This window comes from Diuraphis noxia, unplaced genomic scaffold, assembly GCF_037042655.1.
Source record: "Diuraphis noxia isolate RWA-SAM2 unplaced genomic scaffold, SU_Dnox_SAM2 contig0004, whole genome shotgun sequence".
Taxonomy (NCBI): Eukaryota; Metazoa; Arthropoda; class Insecta; order Hemiptera; family Aphididae; genus Diuraphis; species Diuraphis noxia.
Genome location: NW_028301714.1, coordinates 28309340 through 28324901, shown reverse-complemented (window position 1 = coordinate 28324901; position 15562 = coordinate 28309340). Strand labels below are relative to the sequence as shown.

The following is a 15562-nucleotide window of genomic DNA, read 5'->3' as shown; positions in this document are numbered from 1 at the left end:
GGTAGGTATTTAAAGACTTCAAATAGTTGAATACATTCGTATACAAATCTAGATGATACCTACCTACTCAAGTATTTTGAACAATAGAAATATATTATGGTATATATTAGGTATGGAATAATAAATATTACATATCAGTTGCATGAGCTTATACAATTTATTGAATAATTTATGGTAAACGAATTGTTTTGTGAAAAAAAATCGTAAGTTATGTAAAGAATTTTTATATTTTCAACTAAAATTAACATTTTTCTGTATAATTTTGATAAATTATAACAGATTTTATGTGTAGGTATCAATGTATCATCCCTATGGGTCAAAATGTAAGGAAAATTCGGCGTCTCAAAGGGCTTTAGCGGTGTCATTATTCTTGGAAAACAAGTATAATATAATACGTTGGTATCGATTTAAAACCTGTTCTGAATTTGTCGTAACCATAAAACAATATTAATTTTGGTATATTAATGTTATCGTTACATAATAGCTACTTAATAATATTATTGTATTCTCAAAGTAAACTCTTTTTGATTATACAGAAAATTAAACACATGTATTACATTCTCAAGAGCTGTATCCTTAAAACAACATCGCATTTTTTTGGTCGAAAATAATTTAAAAGTATTTTGCAATCGCTACTATTTTAAAGTTATTGAATTGAAGGAATATGATATGCATATATTTAATTAATATTCGCAAAATAATAATAATAATATACCTAATAATATAGGTATAATAATATATGAAATAGACAATCAAATTAAGTGTTTTTAAACTGGTTTCGTTAAACTAAATAAATAATATTGCAAAAGGTCTCGATAAACACGTTTTTTCCCCATGTAAATCCGATCGAGTTTGCTATAGTATATTATGAATATATATATATGAAAGTATCTCAAGAGTTTGTTAGCATATATTGGCCATAAGATGTTGGGGTACGTAAACTTTCACACCTCGATGTCCTTTCGTGAAAAAATATACAGTTATACATATTATATACATATATGCGTAAGTACCTTCTTTATTATGTAAACACCTGCATATTGTGTGTAAAGATTTTCATATTATTTATATTTCGGATCCTTCATCCAACCTCAACACCCCAAATCAACCCCTCTCTCCCCTAAATCATTAAAACCAGAAAATTTGATTTAAACTACCGAATTTAATTTAATTTTTTTTTTAAATCTCATCTCATGTAAATTTTAATATCATCTGCAATTATTGCAAAATGATTGTTAAGAAATTAACATTTTTATATTTTAAAAATTAAATATAACGGAAGCAATTTAAAAGCATGATCAAATATATTGTGTTTTCTACTTATTAGAAACGCGCATAACGAATTTACGATGACGTGTCAAACTGCACTCTATACGTATATGGACCAACATTTTTGGCTTGTACTCGGGTTAAAAACAAGCAGTAATTGTAGTTCGAATTTAACACGATTAGATCATTTCATAGAACTTGTACAAATTAATTTTAGCTTAAAATATTATATGTGCCTATATGTGCCAATCTATTTAGTATGCATGTATCTATTACAATATATTATTATAACACAACATAACTTATATAAAAATATCTAAACGTAAATAAATATTTTAATATCATTATTATTTTTAAGTTATAACTAAATAAAAATGTACTTATTATTCTCCGACCATCAGTTGATATTCATTAGGTTATTATGTCATGTCTTATGTATACTGATTAGAACGAGTGTAATTCGAATATTACTTTTTTCTGTCCCCAAAGCAATTCTACAAAAGTACCTAAGTGCAATTCGACCAAACCCATAAAGGCAATGATACTCTTGGCTTACACACGTATGTGACCCATCATACGTTTCAGGTACCTACAATTATTTATTATTATAAAAAAGTAATTACATATTTTGGTAGCGTAAGTCTTTAACCAACAGCCACTCCACTTTATAGGTTGCAGAAACGCGGAAAACGACCCTGACTCACTAATCTCTAACTTTCCTACCCGGGTCTCGAGCGGATTCACGTTAACTTCATATTTAACATATATGTGTAGGGACACATTATGATATCGGTAGAGTATATTATAATTGTATGTATTATAACTGTAACAGAGACAGCAGCTGGTCCGAAGACTTGACAGACGACGTTCCGGGTACTTATCTGAGGAATGGTCACTGCAGTGGAGGGTGTAATGAATCGTGTAGCTATGTACTAGCTATGTCAGACTACTTGGAAAGGTATTCAAGGTGAGCATCAGTACCTATATATAGTATGTATGTATGTATATATGTATGTAATATGCACATGACGTATATTATAGACAGCCTCGCCTTGTCAACTCGGACACGTACTCTGCGACCATCGTTATGGACTGTCAACTATGATTACGACCCTGCGTGTCGTATCCATGGCAACAAATATCGATATCTTTGGAGAGGGGAAAAACGTTAATTATTATGCGTATTGGAATAAATTGCTGCGTATTCTATGCCCAAAAGCTATCTGCAGGACTCACGAAGGAACAAACAAATCATTCCGTTCGATAATGGTTCTGCTTGACGGTCAGTTTGCCACATTTGTTAAATAAGAGTATACCTATGTCATCGCAGGGGAGGTTTTGATAAAAGCATTACATTACGCGAATGCCATTCAATAACATTGTACATTTATCAACGAGCACTACAGCATCACTACTATAATCATACCTGGTCTACGTAAATGCATATATTATAATATATAACGTAGGTATAATATATTATCAAATATTGTGCAAATATATTCTTCCTAATTGCCGATACGTGGTAATATAAACTATATATTGAATATAAAATCAGTGATTGCAACTATTTTCCAATGAATACATATTGTGATTCTTACCTTTTGAAAGTTGTTGAATATGATCGTTGTTATTCATTTTCACCTAAAACATAAAAAAAATATATATAAATATATTAGTTTGTATTTTGTATAAATGTATAATATATTCAAAGGTTGCTTTTTGATTTTTGTCATTAGACTATAATAAATACATAAAAGACTTGTGAGTAATGAACTTAAGTAGTTTTGGGAAAATAAACACGCATTTGGTAACCATATAACTAATATAGGTACACATTTTTATTTATATAAAATACAAAGAACCATTATAGAAAACACTGCAGAGGTAAACAATGCATAGAAGTCTTATAATTATAACCATCTATATCAGATTTAAAATGGTCTTAAAAATGTACCCTTTTCGTTATTATTTCATGTGTATCGTTCGTAGGTATATTATAAATTCAAGATACCATGTCCAAATCATCATTACTATACATAGGTTGTTAATATAGTATCTATACAATAATATTTTGATACTCTGCTCCGGCGCCCAAAAAGAATCGAGTCATCAATAAGATATAAGACTTAGACATAATAAACCAGTTTAATACGGACGCCTAAAACTGGATATACCTATAATATATTAATATATTATATCCATATTATACATACTGATATAAGCAACATAATATAGTGTTTATAATAGCTATCTAAAGTAAATACGTGTAGAAATCATAAGGACCTATAGTAATAGTAGTACTAATATTTGGTAGTACTATACTATAGGTAATAAAAGTGGTAGTGGTAATGCTAACAGCGTGGTAAGTGGTAGTAGTATAGAAATACAGTAGTGGTAGTAGTATAGTGGTTGCAGTGAGTTATATTGGCAACCACGTTTGGAAAATTTTTTTTAGAATTTTACCTCATAGCCTTGTTTCATGGCTGTCTGTCTAGTCCAACTATAGTCCACTTCTTTTCCATGTCCTCCGCATTGCTGTAAACACACAAACAAAACCGACCAATCAGAATAATACAAAATAATATGTGTAAATCCGGACCTGCCGGAGTGCACAGCTTATGTAAGTCGAAAGTGCATAATAATAAACTCAATTATAATTAATTATAATATATTATTATAATATTATTATATTATTATTATTTTTATTAAGATAAATTTACATTATACTATTGATAATATAAATTAATAAACATTATTTATACTGAATCTTAAGTGCGATGAATAAAGTACGATTGCATTTATACATACGCTGCAATATAGGTAAGTGGGTACTTAAATATTATACTATGATCTCTGCAACTACAAATTTATCATACGATTATTGATAAATTAGTTTTCATTAGTTTATCTTTTTCCTTTTTAATGATGATAAATATTTAATGTGAATTCGATCGATGCGACTACGGCGATAGCAGGGGAACTCCTATACATATGCGTTGGACCATTTCTGTATTATTAATAAGTCTGACGAGTACTGGATCATACACCTACATAATCTACTGAATATCACAATAATAATAATTGAAATGTGTACATTTTAAAATAGAATTCGATGAATAGGTCCAAAACGTATTGTTTTTAGATCTGTTTCGTCAGCTGCATATTTTATGGACTTATCATATATTTTACTATTCTTACAGTTTACTTGAAATCCGTTTAATTATAGAACGATCGTTTATTAGGCCCTTCTACCTATGTAGGAACGATTGGCTATCGTACAGCAATGGCATTAGTTCTTATAGCTTTATGCGTTTTCCTGATGACATAAGCGGTATATGGATGACGTTTTTATTGATATATATTCATCTAAATAGCGCATATAATACGTACTTAATATAGCCTATTTATTATAACTACACGAAGGTAGATATTTATGCGTTTTTCGTTTACATCTGTACTTATCGTATAACGGAAGAAATTGGGTTATCGTTGTCCATTTTTTTAAATGTCTTATAAAATAAACAATTTATACGACGACGATGATAATAATAATACGTTCGATTAACTTTAAAAAAGCACCGTTATTATTTGTTTCACAATCTTCAATTCATCTGGATGTAAACATGTTTTATTATGTTTTCCTTTTCGGCGTTTTTATTGTTTGGCAAAACTTTACAGACGCAATTCTCCACCCCTCCGATCCCGCCCTGTAGGCCACCGACACAGCGGCGGACGACTGTCTCGGGTACCCGAATTCTCAGTCGATTTATTATCCGGTCCTCGTTTGAAACCACTATTATTATTATACACCGAGTAGGTATATAATATACAACTCGATATAACGGTCATCTACCCAGACGGTTTGAGAAACAATCGAATTCGAATAAACCGCCTCGCGAATGCATAGCATTGTGGTGAAATTTTGAGAATAATCAATGACATATACGTATATAGGTAGTACTACACACGGAGGGTATCGTAATTTTTACTCGTTTATAGTCACTGCGTTTTTTGTTGATTTCAAAACTAAAAATGATGATTATGTGTTGTACTTCGCCAGATATATTTTTGCGGTGCAGATAAACTACAGTTTACATAGGTACCGAATTAGAGTGAATTATACCTTTACCATAATATAAATAATTATCGTATTTTTTGGTGTTCCTTGAATTTACCTTTATTTCAGACAACATTTCAATCGTATATTATGTTACATCAAATAACTTCAAAACGTCATCGATATTTCATTATCTATATATGCACATTTATGGCCATTGAGTGCTCTGAAACTACTAACGCAGAGACTATAGAGGCTCAAGTACAATGCTTTGTGCATTTTACACGTCAAATAAAACTGATCTTGTCGCTATACACCGGCCCGTGAAACCTAAACGTATATAGAATCCACAAAGTATTACAGGTACGTGGATACCCTTTAATTTTATTATGTGTACGCATATTATTTTAAATTGTTTACGTAAATTGTTCGTCTCTTTGCAGGTGTACCTTAGTACCTACATATCTATGGTTATAAGACCTGTCTACCTACCCCGTTAGATGAATGTTAAGATATGATATCGTCACAAATTATCAAAAAAGAGACTCCGAGTTTGGGGTTTTTTTTTTGTACGCAATTAGGTGACTATATATGTATATATATACAATATATAAACTCTTTAGGTACATCTATTGTGCCTATCGTATGATTACACTCAACGCCCGTCGACTGTAATTGTATAGGTCCAAGTGAATAATATTTTATGCTCTGCTGCAGCTCAGTAACGTAGACTTTTACTTAGATTTTGAGCGGAGCGAGGAATGTATTTTCAATTTGTCGACGTTTGGGAGACCGATAACCCGATCGCGTGACTGTATAACCCTGCAGAGTTCCTAATACACAAACGACGTGTTGACGTAAAAGCTTACAGGTGATAACTTCATAAGTTTCTAGCGACCATTTAATTGCGTATCACGTCAGTCGCATATTTTCATAATATCAAACATTTTGTAACAGTTACCACGCCAGTTAGTAGATAATACAATTTATTTATCAATTCAATTTGAAAACATAAACATTTGAAAAACATTACATGTACAGTAACACTTTATAAACTACTTAAATAGTTAGTAACAATAATATCATATTATAGTATAAAAATATGATTTATTCAAAAATAAAATATTTAAAGCTATTATTATACTATACAAATAATAGTCTAAAGATGCCGTTTAGTTTAAAACTAATTGTGTTTTCGCTTTTGCACTTCTTCATAATGAGTTTGCCGTAAGTTTTGATAAAAAAAGTACACTACTATTTTTCTATAAAAAAAATCTTACCTAAAAAAATCTCCATCATGCATGCACTATTGTAATTGGTTCGCATATCACGACCTCTGGTTTACCCTATTAAATATCAATATTTTGTAGCTCAAATTGCACTAACAAACTGCAGTCATTGCATGATTGAGTTATACGTATATTTAGATAGCTTAAGTAATCATATATTGCCTATAAGTACCTTGAATTTTAATCTTGTGCCTACACCTCTTACTACCGGAGACATTTTGTAATGTCACTCAAAACTAACAACGTTTAGATATTATTGTTACGCTGTCGCTGATAGCGAGAAAACGTCCACTCGCGACTTGTGCTCGGAAGTTCGACATTGTTATCGTCGACGTGCGGTAAAATAGGCCTAGGGTAGACGGCAAACGTGGTATAAAAACGTTTCGTAAGGCTTCATTTTCTGATATATTTATATACTAAATATAGTTCTAGTACATATAGGTAAACAGCCTGTTTACTTTCGGGGGCTGTTCTCGGCTTACCCCTTGCTTGCCGCTGCCGAAAATTGTTGTATTAATAAAATAAAACGCGTAATGAACCGTAACTACGTGATTTGAATAAAAATCCCACCGAGGCGTGTACGAATCACGGCGAAGATTAATGTTTTTCGTCAGTCGTAAAATGGAAAATATGATAAATGATAGGAGCCACAAGGTGTTCAATCTCGAATATATATACAGAAATAGGTACCTGTATAAAGCGTATACCTTGACAAATCCGCGTTGTTCCGGATCGCGTCAGAATGTTAAATAGGTCTTGGGAACAAAAATCAAAACCAGATCTATAGTGAAAAGGGTGAGACGCGCGTAAGCAGCTAATGCGATGCATTAGGTACAGAGGTACGTACACACTGCAGCACAGACATTATAATATTATAATGTTATATGACGTTTTACCAACCACACTTAACGCTAAACGCCATTAGGACAATTTAACTGATAAAACATTATCATATACTTATCACACCACTTAGTAAAACAAATTATTGTTTTTCAAGTATGCCACCTATATTTAAATATTTGAATAAAAAATTCGACCTAAACCACAGTATTCTTTGTTGAACTATAGTGGAAATACGTAAATTGTACTTAAATATATTATTACATCTTGCTATGTAAATTTGTACCGATGAACATTGTATATATGCATACAAATCACCCAAAAAATAAACGTTAATAGTCAATTTATTATTATTATTAACTTCAGCAATAAACTCGATTGACAATTTTCTTTTAAAGATTTTATTGGTGTAAAAGACAATTTTGTTATAATTTTATTGCGTTACCGGTGTTAAAAGAGTTATAATAACAGAGAATTTTTTTAGTAAGCTGTAATACATGTTTATACGTTAAATAATTAAATAAATTACTGTGACATTATTATACATAGGCGGCACTTGGTAGAAACTTATGTGGGTGCAAACGTTTATGGAATAACATTCGCAAATCCATAGGGAAGTTGCCCCCCAGTACTCCCTAATATATAACTATTGCTACAACAAATGTAGTTAAAAAAATTTCTTTATTAACAACTATTAATTGGGTCTCTGTATTTCAAATATGTACATGAATATGTAAAAATATATTTTATTAAAAAACAACTTTTTATTTTGTAAATATATTATTATATTATTGTTATTATTATTTTAACATTTAATCACGGACTAAGATTTTAGTCCGTACAATTAATTGAGTAATCAGATATAAAATATTGAAATGATCCATAGTGATTTTTTATTATCAAAATTACATTATATCAGTATAATTGTTAACAATAAAATAATTAAAATATTTTTTACTGCTGTGATTGTCTGTGTGTGGGTGCAAAATTATACTTTTGCCCCCCCCCCCCCCCAGCAAAATTGTCGTGGGTGCAACTGCACCCTCATGTTACCCCTAGATGCCGACTATGTTATTATACATGAAGAAAGTATATAGTAAGAACTATCTAGTCTCATAAAATGAGTATAAAAAAACTTTTTGTTAATAGCAAGAACCTGTATAAATTATACTAAAAAATGTTACCCCATTCTAGACAGATGTGTTGTAGGTTTAGACAATTCATGACGTTTAGGTACGTTATATTAGTATGCACACAAAAAGATTGACATATTTGATCAGCTGCTATTTGACTGTAGATATAGGTATACTATTAAAATATGATAATCGATAATTTACTGGATTGAATTTTAACTTTCAAGATGGTGTTATACATTTTTTTGTTTGATGATTAATACGAAATGATTTTGTAATAAAGTTCATATTGCATAAATGTACGTATAACAATATAAATTACAAATGTCTACAATTTATACAACATAACATTGTTGTATGCTTTTCATAAATTTAAGATTCGTTTATATGATGCTATATTTATGTAGCTCTAGAATTCATCATCATTTTAATTTTTTGTTCATTTTAAACTGAATAGTGTGTACTGATAATTTGGTTAGAGGTTTTTACAGTGCTCAGTGGTTCGCATAATTCAATTGGGGAAATAGTTTGAAAAGAAAAACTACACAATAAGCATATGACATGCTGCAATAGGCATAATATATTATTACATGTCTATGTTTATATCGAACGTGTATTTATTTGTAATAAACCAATAACTGTATAGAAATATATTTGTGTTCAATAAATTTTAAGACTAATAAACGGTATTAATCGGTGATCAGTGCTACGATAGATAGAAGGATTTCGATGGCGCAAAAAGAGGATGATAACCTAAAACACTATTAAACCATTGTTGTTGTTGTATGTACTGTCGAGTAGAGTAGAAAAAAAAAGAAAAAAGCACCGACATGTGACGGAATTTAGAGGACACAATTCTGCCGTCGTGGGCGAATTAAAGAAGACTTTAGGACGCATTGTGCGCTAATGAAGCTCAGAGGGGTTAGTCGCGGGTGGCGGGGATAGCGCCGAGACTTGGCGGGCGGAAGACAACCGGCGGAGAGCAGAGGTGGGGAGGGTTGAAAAAAGTCCCGGACCAGAAAAAAAGGGGTCGCGTGTATACACACACACATAAATATATATATATCTATATCTATATATATACATACTGGAGAGGGGAAGTAGTGGGCGTAAAACGTTATAAAAAAATCAATAAGTGCTGTAAAAAAAACCAGGGTTTTTTTCCCCGGGGATGATGGACGGGGGGGTTGGTGGTGGAGGTGGAAAGCGCATGCTCATCAACGCAAACGGAGGGTAAAAAGCTGGTGAACTTTTTTTTCACCCACCGCCTGTATAACCCTTGTTAAAAAAGTTTCGTGATGTGAAAATGTAGAGAAAAAAGCAACACTTAATCGAGTGTATGTGTGTGTGTGTGTGAAAAATATCACGTAAAGTATACGAGCTTAAGAGCGACTACTAAAGGTCAAACTTTTTAACGCATCAAGAAGACGCTTCACTTCGCGAAGTAAAGGTTCAACGCGCGTGTTTCAAAAGAGATATTTGTATAGTTATAAAATATGAAAAACAGAATTTCTAGAAAGAGCTGATGTCTATAATTAATGTCAATATGAATTGAGATAGAAATTTGTCATCATTACCCAATCGTAAAAAACATCATAATATTTAAATGTATGATGAAAACAATACCATTTATTTACGCACTAAACAATCGATGGATTTATAATCTGACAACATGATTTTTAGAACATGAAGCACAATATTCCTCATATTTGTACGAACATTCTCATAATTGAAGTTAAAATAATAATAATAATAATAATAATTTGGGTTAAGTTTTGTAATGATCACAGCCCATCTTTATACACTTACCTATATGATTAAATAACCGACAGAATATTATTAAAAATATACTTGACGCTAAATTATATTATATTGACTTGCAATTTATTTAGTCTAGAACTAAACCGAAAGAATATACTCGTAATATCCTAATTTTAATCATTTGTAAAATATATCCTAAAATCATGTGAAAATATATTCACATACCTAATGAGAATAACATATTATTTAAATTTTATAATATGATATAAAATATATGTCTTATTATAAGTCACTTAGTCAAATTTTATTTATTTGTCTACTGTACTTATTGCGTATATAATACTATAATAGTATGTACTTTTATGTACTATAGTACATACTATTTATAATAGTATACGCCAAATTAAATAAAATCCTATCAATATCAGTTAATTTAATTTAAATTTTTTAAATAAAAAATTATTTTAATGTTTTAAATTCTTAATAATTAATTTACTTTTTAAATTAAATATCAAACAATATAGTTTAATTTATTTGTGATTTCAGTGAAAAGGTTAGGTACTTACTACAGGTGTTAATTACTAAAATAAAGTAAATTCAATAATCTAAAAGCAATCTTAGAGTTTAATGACGTATAAATTAAATTGTAACCTGCAATAGCTTTGATAAAAGTATAAAATATCATAGAGTATAGAAAGTTTTCGTTTGTGAATTTTATCTTTACTCCTTGATATTAAATAGTTATTGGTAGGTAAAGGTAATCATATGAATTATTATAAATAATATATGTAATGTATAAATCAAATTTTTGTAACATATCATATAAAAAAATTAATTAATGATTTATATTTTAATATTTAGGTGTACATGCACATTGTAGGACGGTCGTTTTTACTCACTTAATACTGATAAGAATGCATCGTAATCGACAGCGGAAGTTTATTTATGTTGAATAATCCGACTAAAGGCTATGTAATGAATTATAATATCTCTCTCTCTATATATATATATATATATATATATAATAAATATAACTATAGAATTTGGGATCAATTATCCCTCGAGATTACGCGCGTTTCAAAATACGTCCCAGGTGAAACTCGAACGGCTACCGCCACTAAGACTAATTTTATTGATATACATATGATCGATTACTGCTATTACTTAACGATATTACCTATACTGTGTTCATGAATGTGATTATTATTATAATTATTTTTATTTTTTATTTAATATATAGGGTGATGCTTTGGACGTTAAACACTTATTATTATCTCAAAAATTATTACCTAACAAGTTTGAAAAAAAAAATGTTCTTGCATAATTTATTAAAGATTACAACCAAAACATAATTAAAATATATATATTAAGTTAATTACTTTGTTTTATACTATTTATGAATCGTTCTTATCTTATTTGAGATTTTATTCTTTGAATGCGATAATATGTACATTGTACATTTTAAATTTTTGTAATCATAAGCAGAATATTTTTCACAGGATTTCCATTTATATAGAAATCGAATTTAAACAACTTATCTCCTACCTATAGTCAGTTAGCTTATAACTATAATAACTTTAGACGAGTGACAGTGGAATGAAATAAGTGTGTATTCCGCTAAATATTAGTCCACTAGGTATACTGATAATGAGTGTTAACTGTTAATTGTCGAGAGAATATGGCCTTACATAATATTATAATAAACGTAATGTGGTGTTTAATGTTTTTATGTTTCATGAACTAGGATAGTGGCATCTAAATCGTAAGTATATTTGGGTTTTTTTATGTCCTACCTGATCTACAGCTCTTATAACTAACTAATTAATTTTTTTTTTTTATCGAAAATCTACACCACTAAACAAATGTTAGTATTGGAAGTGAAGTTTTATCAAAATGCGATCGTGTTCCGAAATTATTTTCAAACTGTCACATGTAGGGACTTTTGTTACTATTTTTTTTTTCAAAGCCATTCATTTATATCGACGTGGCTAACAGCCATATAGCTACACAATACGTTTTCTTCTATCTAAACGTACCTATTTTTTATCCGCACTAATAAGACATATGCTGCAATTTAATGATCATCGTTTGTTAAAACAGTTAGAATTTCAATCAGGCGTAAATAGGGATATTTAACTGAAATAAAAAATAAAATGTTTTAACGGGGTAATAATATAAATAAATTAAAAAAAAAAAATCAAACAGATAAATATTATTATTTTTTCACAAATGAATTGTGGTATAGATATAAATTTTAATTTTGTAAGACGTTTAAAAATATTGTGCTTAAAGTGAGTAACATGCATTATTATTGAAGCGTGTAAAGTTAAATAAAAGTTTTGAATTGTGTTTTGCCATTATGTAAAATACTAATAAGAATAAAAAGTAAAACCTCAGGTTTTTGACTAGAAAAAATCAAAATAATAAACAGTTAGGTACTATAATACTAAACTCGTCTATCGTTATATTAATTTCATTATTATAATAATAATATTATATTTAAATCGATATCGTCCATCATTCATTATAATCATCATCATCATCGCGCATACAAAGAATTATTTCTTAAGTAATCTACCATAGATCAAAATCCGTCCAAACTTTTATTTTAATATTTCAAAATTAAGCTATTATCAGTTTTAAATATATATATTATTTTCTATAGATAATAATGTAATATTATGGTGCATTATAATATCAAAGAATACGTGTATTTATGACAACTATATTAAAATTTACCAAATGATTGTTAAGACCAAGACGTTTTTATTCGGTACCTATAGATGTACTATAATATAAAATGTTATTATTGTGTATTTTTCGTTGATTTTCGTTGTAAGAAAATTCAAAATTTCAAATGTCGTATCGTGTGTCAAACTGCGCCGGGTTATGACATTTGACCTTTCGGTCAGTTTTCTCTCACGGCAGGGCAATGACACAACATTTTAGGTCAACATTTATAACATCATATATGTATATTTAAACTAAACAACCTTATTTCAACAAGTTGTTAAGATAATCATTTTTCACGGATTTACCGATCATCGCATTCTGAAAATGCATACTATTACGTTATTTTAATCGTAATCTATACGGACAATTTATGTAGGACAAGTATAATAATAAATTATACATGTGTGACATTGAGGGAAACGAAAAGGTAGACCAAGAAGCTAAGAAAGCAGTGGAGAGTACAGATATCCCCACATTAGATATTACTACTTTCGCAGACATAAAAAACCAAATTAAAGAACTGATTAAAATCAAATAGGTAACACACTGGCTCAAACAAAACACCAAGTTGAGAAAAATTAAAAACTCCATGTTCAGTTGGCCTAACTCCCTCGCGAATAGAAAAGAAAGAGTAATAATAAACAGACTTCACATCGGGCATACTCGATTAACCCATGGATACCTGATGGCAAATGGCAAAGGACGAAAAACCTATGTATGTGCACAACCTGTGGTGCCGAACTTACCGTCAACCATGTCCTCACAGAATGCCATCAATACACAGATGGGGCTCGATCAGTTCAACATCTCCAACACCTTAGACGCAGCCACCACCTACCAAATTTTGACTTTTTAAGAAAATCTGAACTGTTTAGTTTAATTAATTAATTTTTTTTTTAATTTGCTTTTTACCTATTATAAAATAATTATAGCAAAATAGTTTAATTTAAAATAATATATTTTAGATATACATAAAAAAAAATTGTAATTAACGTAATGACTACGACTAATGGCCGTTGTCGCCGATGTCTTGTTTAGATAAATAAAAAAAAAATTATACATATATATTTTTATACATAGGATACACTCATTGAAACAAATCGTTAGAGTTAAACAAAATAATATGTAGGTAAACGTGTATTATGTATATACCTATTTATATCTATATGTGGTTACAGTGCCAGTATGCATATTGCTCGGTTCGCCTATCAATACATTAAATGATATTACGTCGATCAACAATGAATTGGTATAATTTTAATTTACAACAGTAATATTGTTGTGTTTATAGGCTTATAATCTGTGTAATTACACCCTTAAAAATAAAAACGAAAAAAAAAACAATTATTATTTAGTGAATACCCCACTAATACTATTAGACATTTTAGATTTTGACCAAAGCGATGAATTTATAGTTCTTAGAGTGGTTTTTTTCACGCATATAAGACTTATAATTTCGTAAGCCAAAGTCTACTCGAAATTATAATGGTACATACATCCACCACTCATATAATTTCTTACCGGTTTTTTTTATTTTTAACATTAATTACTAATATAAATGTACCTATTTACCGCGGTAATATGAGATAGTATTTGTGTATAGGTAGCAAAAATATAAAACACAATTTCATAGTTCGCTTTTTTTTGGAAGAGGGGGTTATGCCCCGTGACTAGTTTTACTCGTGTGTAAACCTTCACGTATATAGTGTACATAATATAGGTTAACTTATAATATACAACTTATATGCATAGTATTATTATTATCAAAATATCTACTGTGCAATATGTGGAAACCACGCTTGAGGATCCGTTGTTAAAGTTACTACCCAGTAATATACAAAACGCATCGAACACACTCGAACTAGTACACTGGTCGGAAAATCGAGGGAAGAAAGGTGTCGGGTGGAAAATTCTAATCGGCTTCCGATGTATTGTTTTCAGTTGGCCGTTCGTACATAATAGGCGTACCCGGCGATCCGCACTAGCTGGACACACGAATCTACATAAATATAATACAATAATATCATTATGTATTATATACGGTACTCGCGTGCGAGCCGCGGTCTTGTTTTACAAATCATATACACGCGCATCAACACACACACACACTACGGCTCTGCGTGTAGAAATTATTATTAATATATTCGCGTATTATTCGAACTCCTGGGCAGTTTTTTTTTTTTTTTAATTTAATTTTTTTTTTTTCAAATATTTTCACCGCGGGAAGGCGGTTTCATTGTCTGTGCGATTTACGACTCATCGAAACCGCGACGCACACATATTATGATAATATATTATATAGCTGCCATCAAACTGCAGAGCACAGATATCCCCCCTCCAGGAGGCTTGAATGGATTATATAATATAATGTGATAATAATTCTATCGCGCACCATAAACACAGACAAACGGACACACGACGACGACGACGACGATGATAATAAATAGTCAAATTACCCTTTTCGGAGGGCAAACGAAAAT

The 15562-nt window shown here is 30.2% G+C and overlaps 1 protein-coding gene across 6 annotated transcripts in view; it reads right to left on the bottom strand.

The window, feature by feature from the left end:
- LOC107173152 (zinc finger protein rotund-like) overlaps positions 1–15562 on the bottom strand; it is a 161604-nt gene that overhangs the window by 63277 nt on the left and 82765 nt on the right. For 5 of the 6 annotated variants that reach the window (XM_015523562.2, XM_089227960.1, XM_089227956.1 and 2 more), the window contains exons 3-4: positions 3733–3804; positions 2868–2910 (exon numbers count right to left, since the gene is read on the bottom strand). In XM_015523562.2, the coding sequence (XP_015379048.2) occupies positions 2868–2910; positions 3733–3804 (115 nt within the window). The remainder of the gene's footprint in view (positions 1–2867; positions 2911–3732; positions 3805–15562) is intronic. The other variant, XM_089227959.1, reaches the window with a different exon arrangement.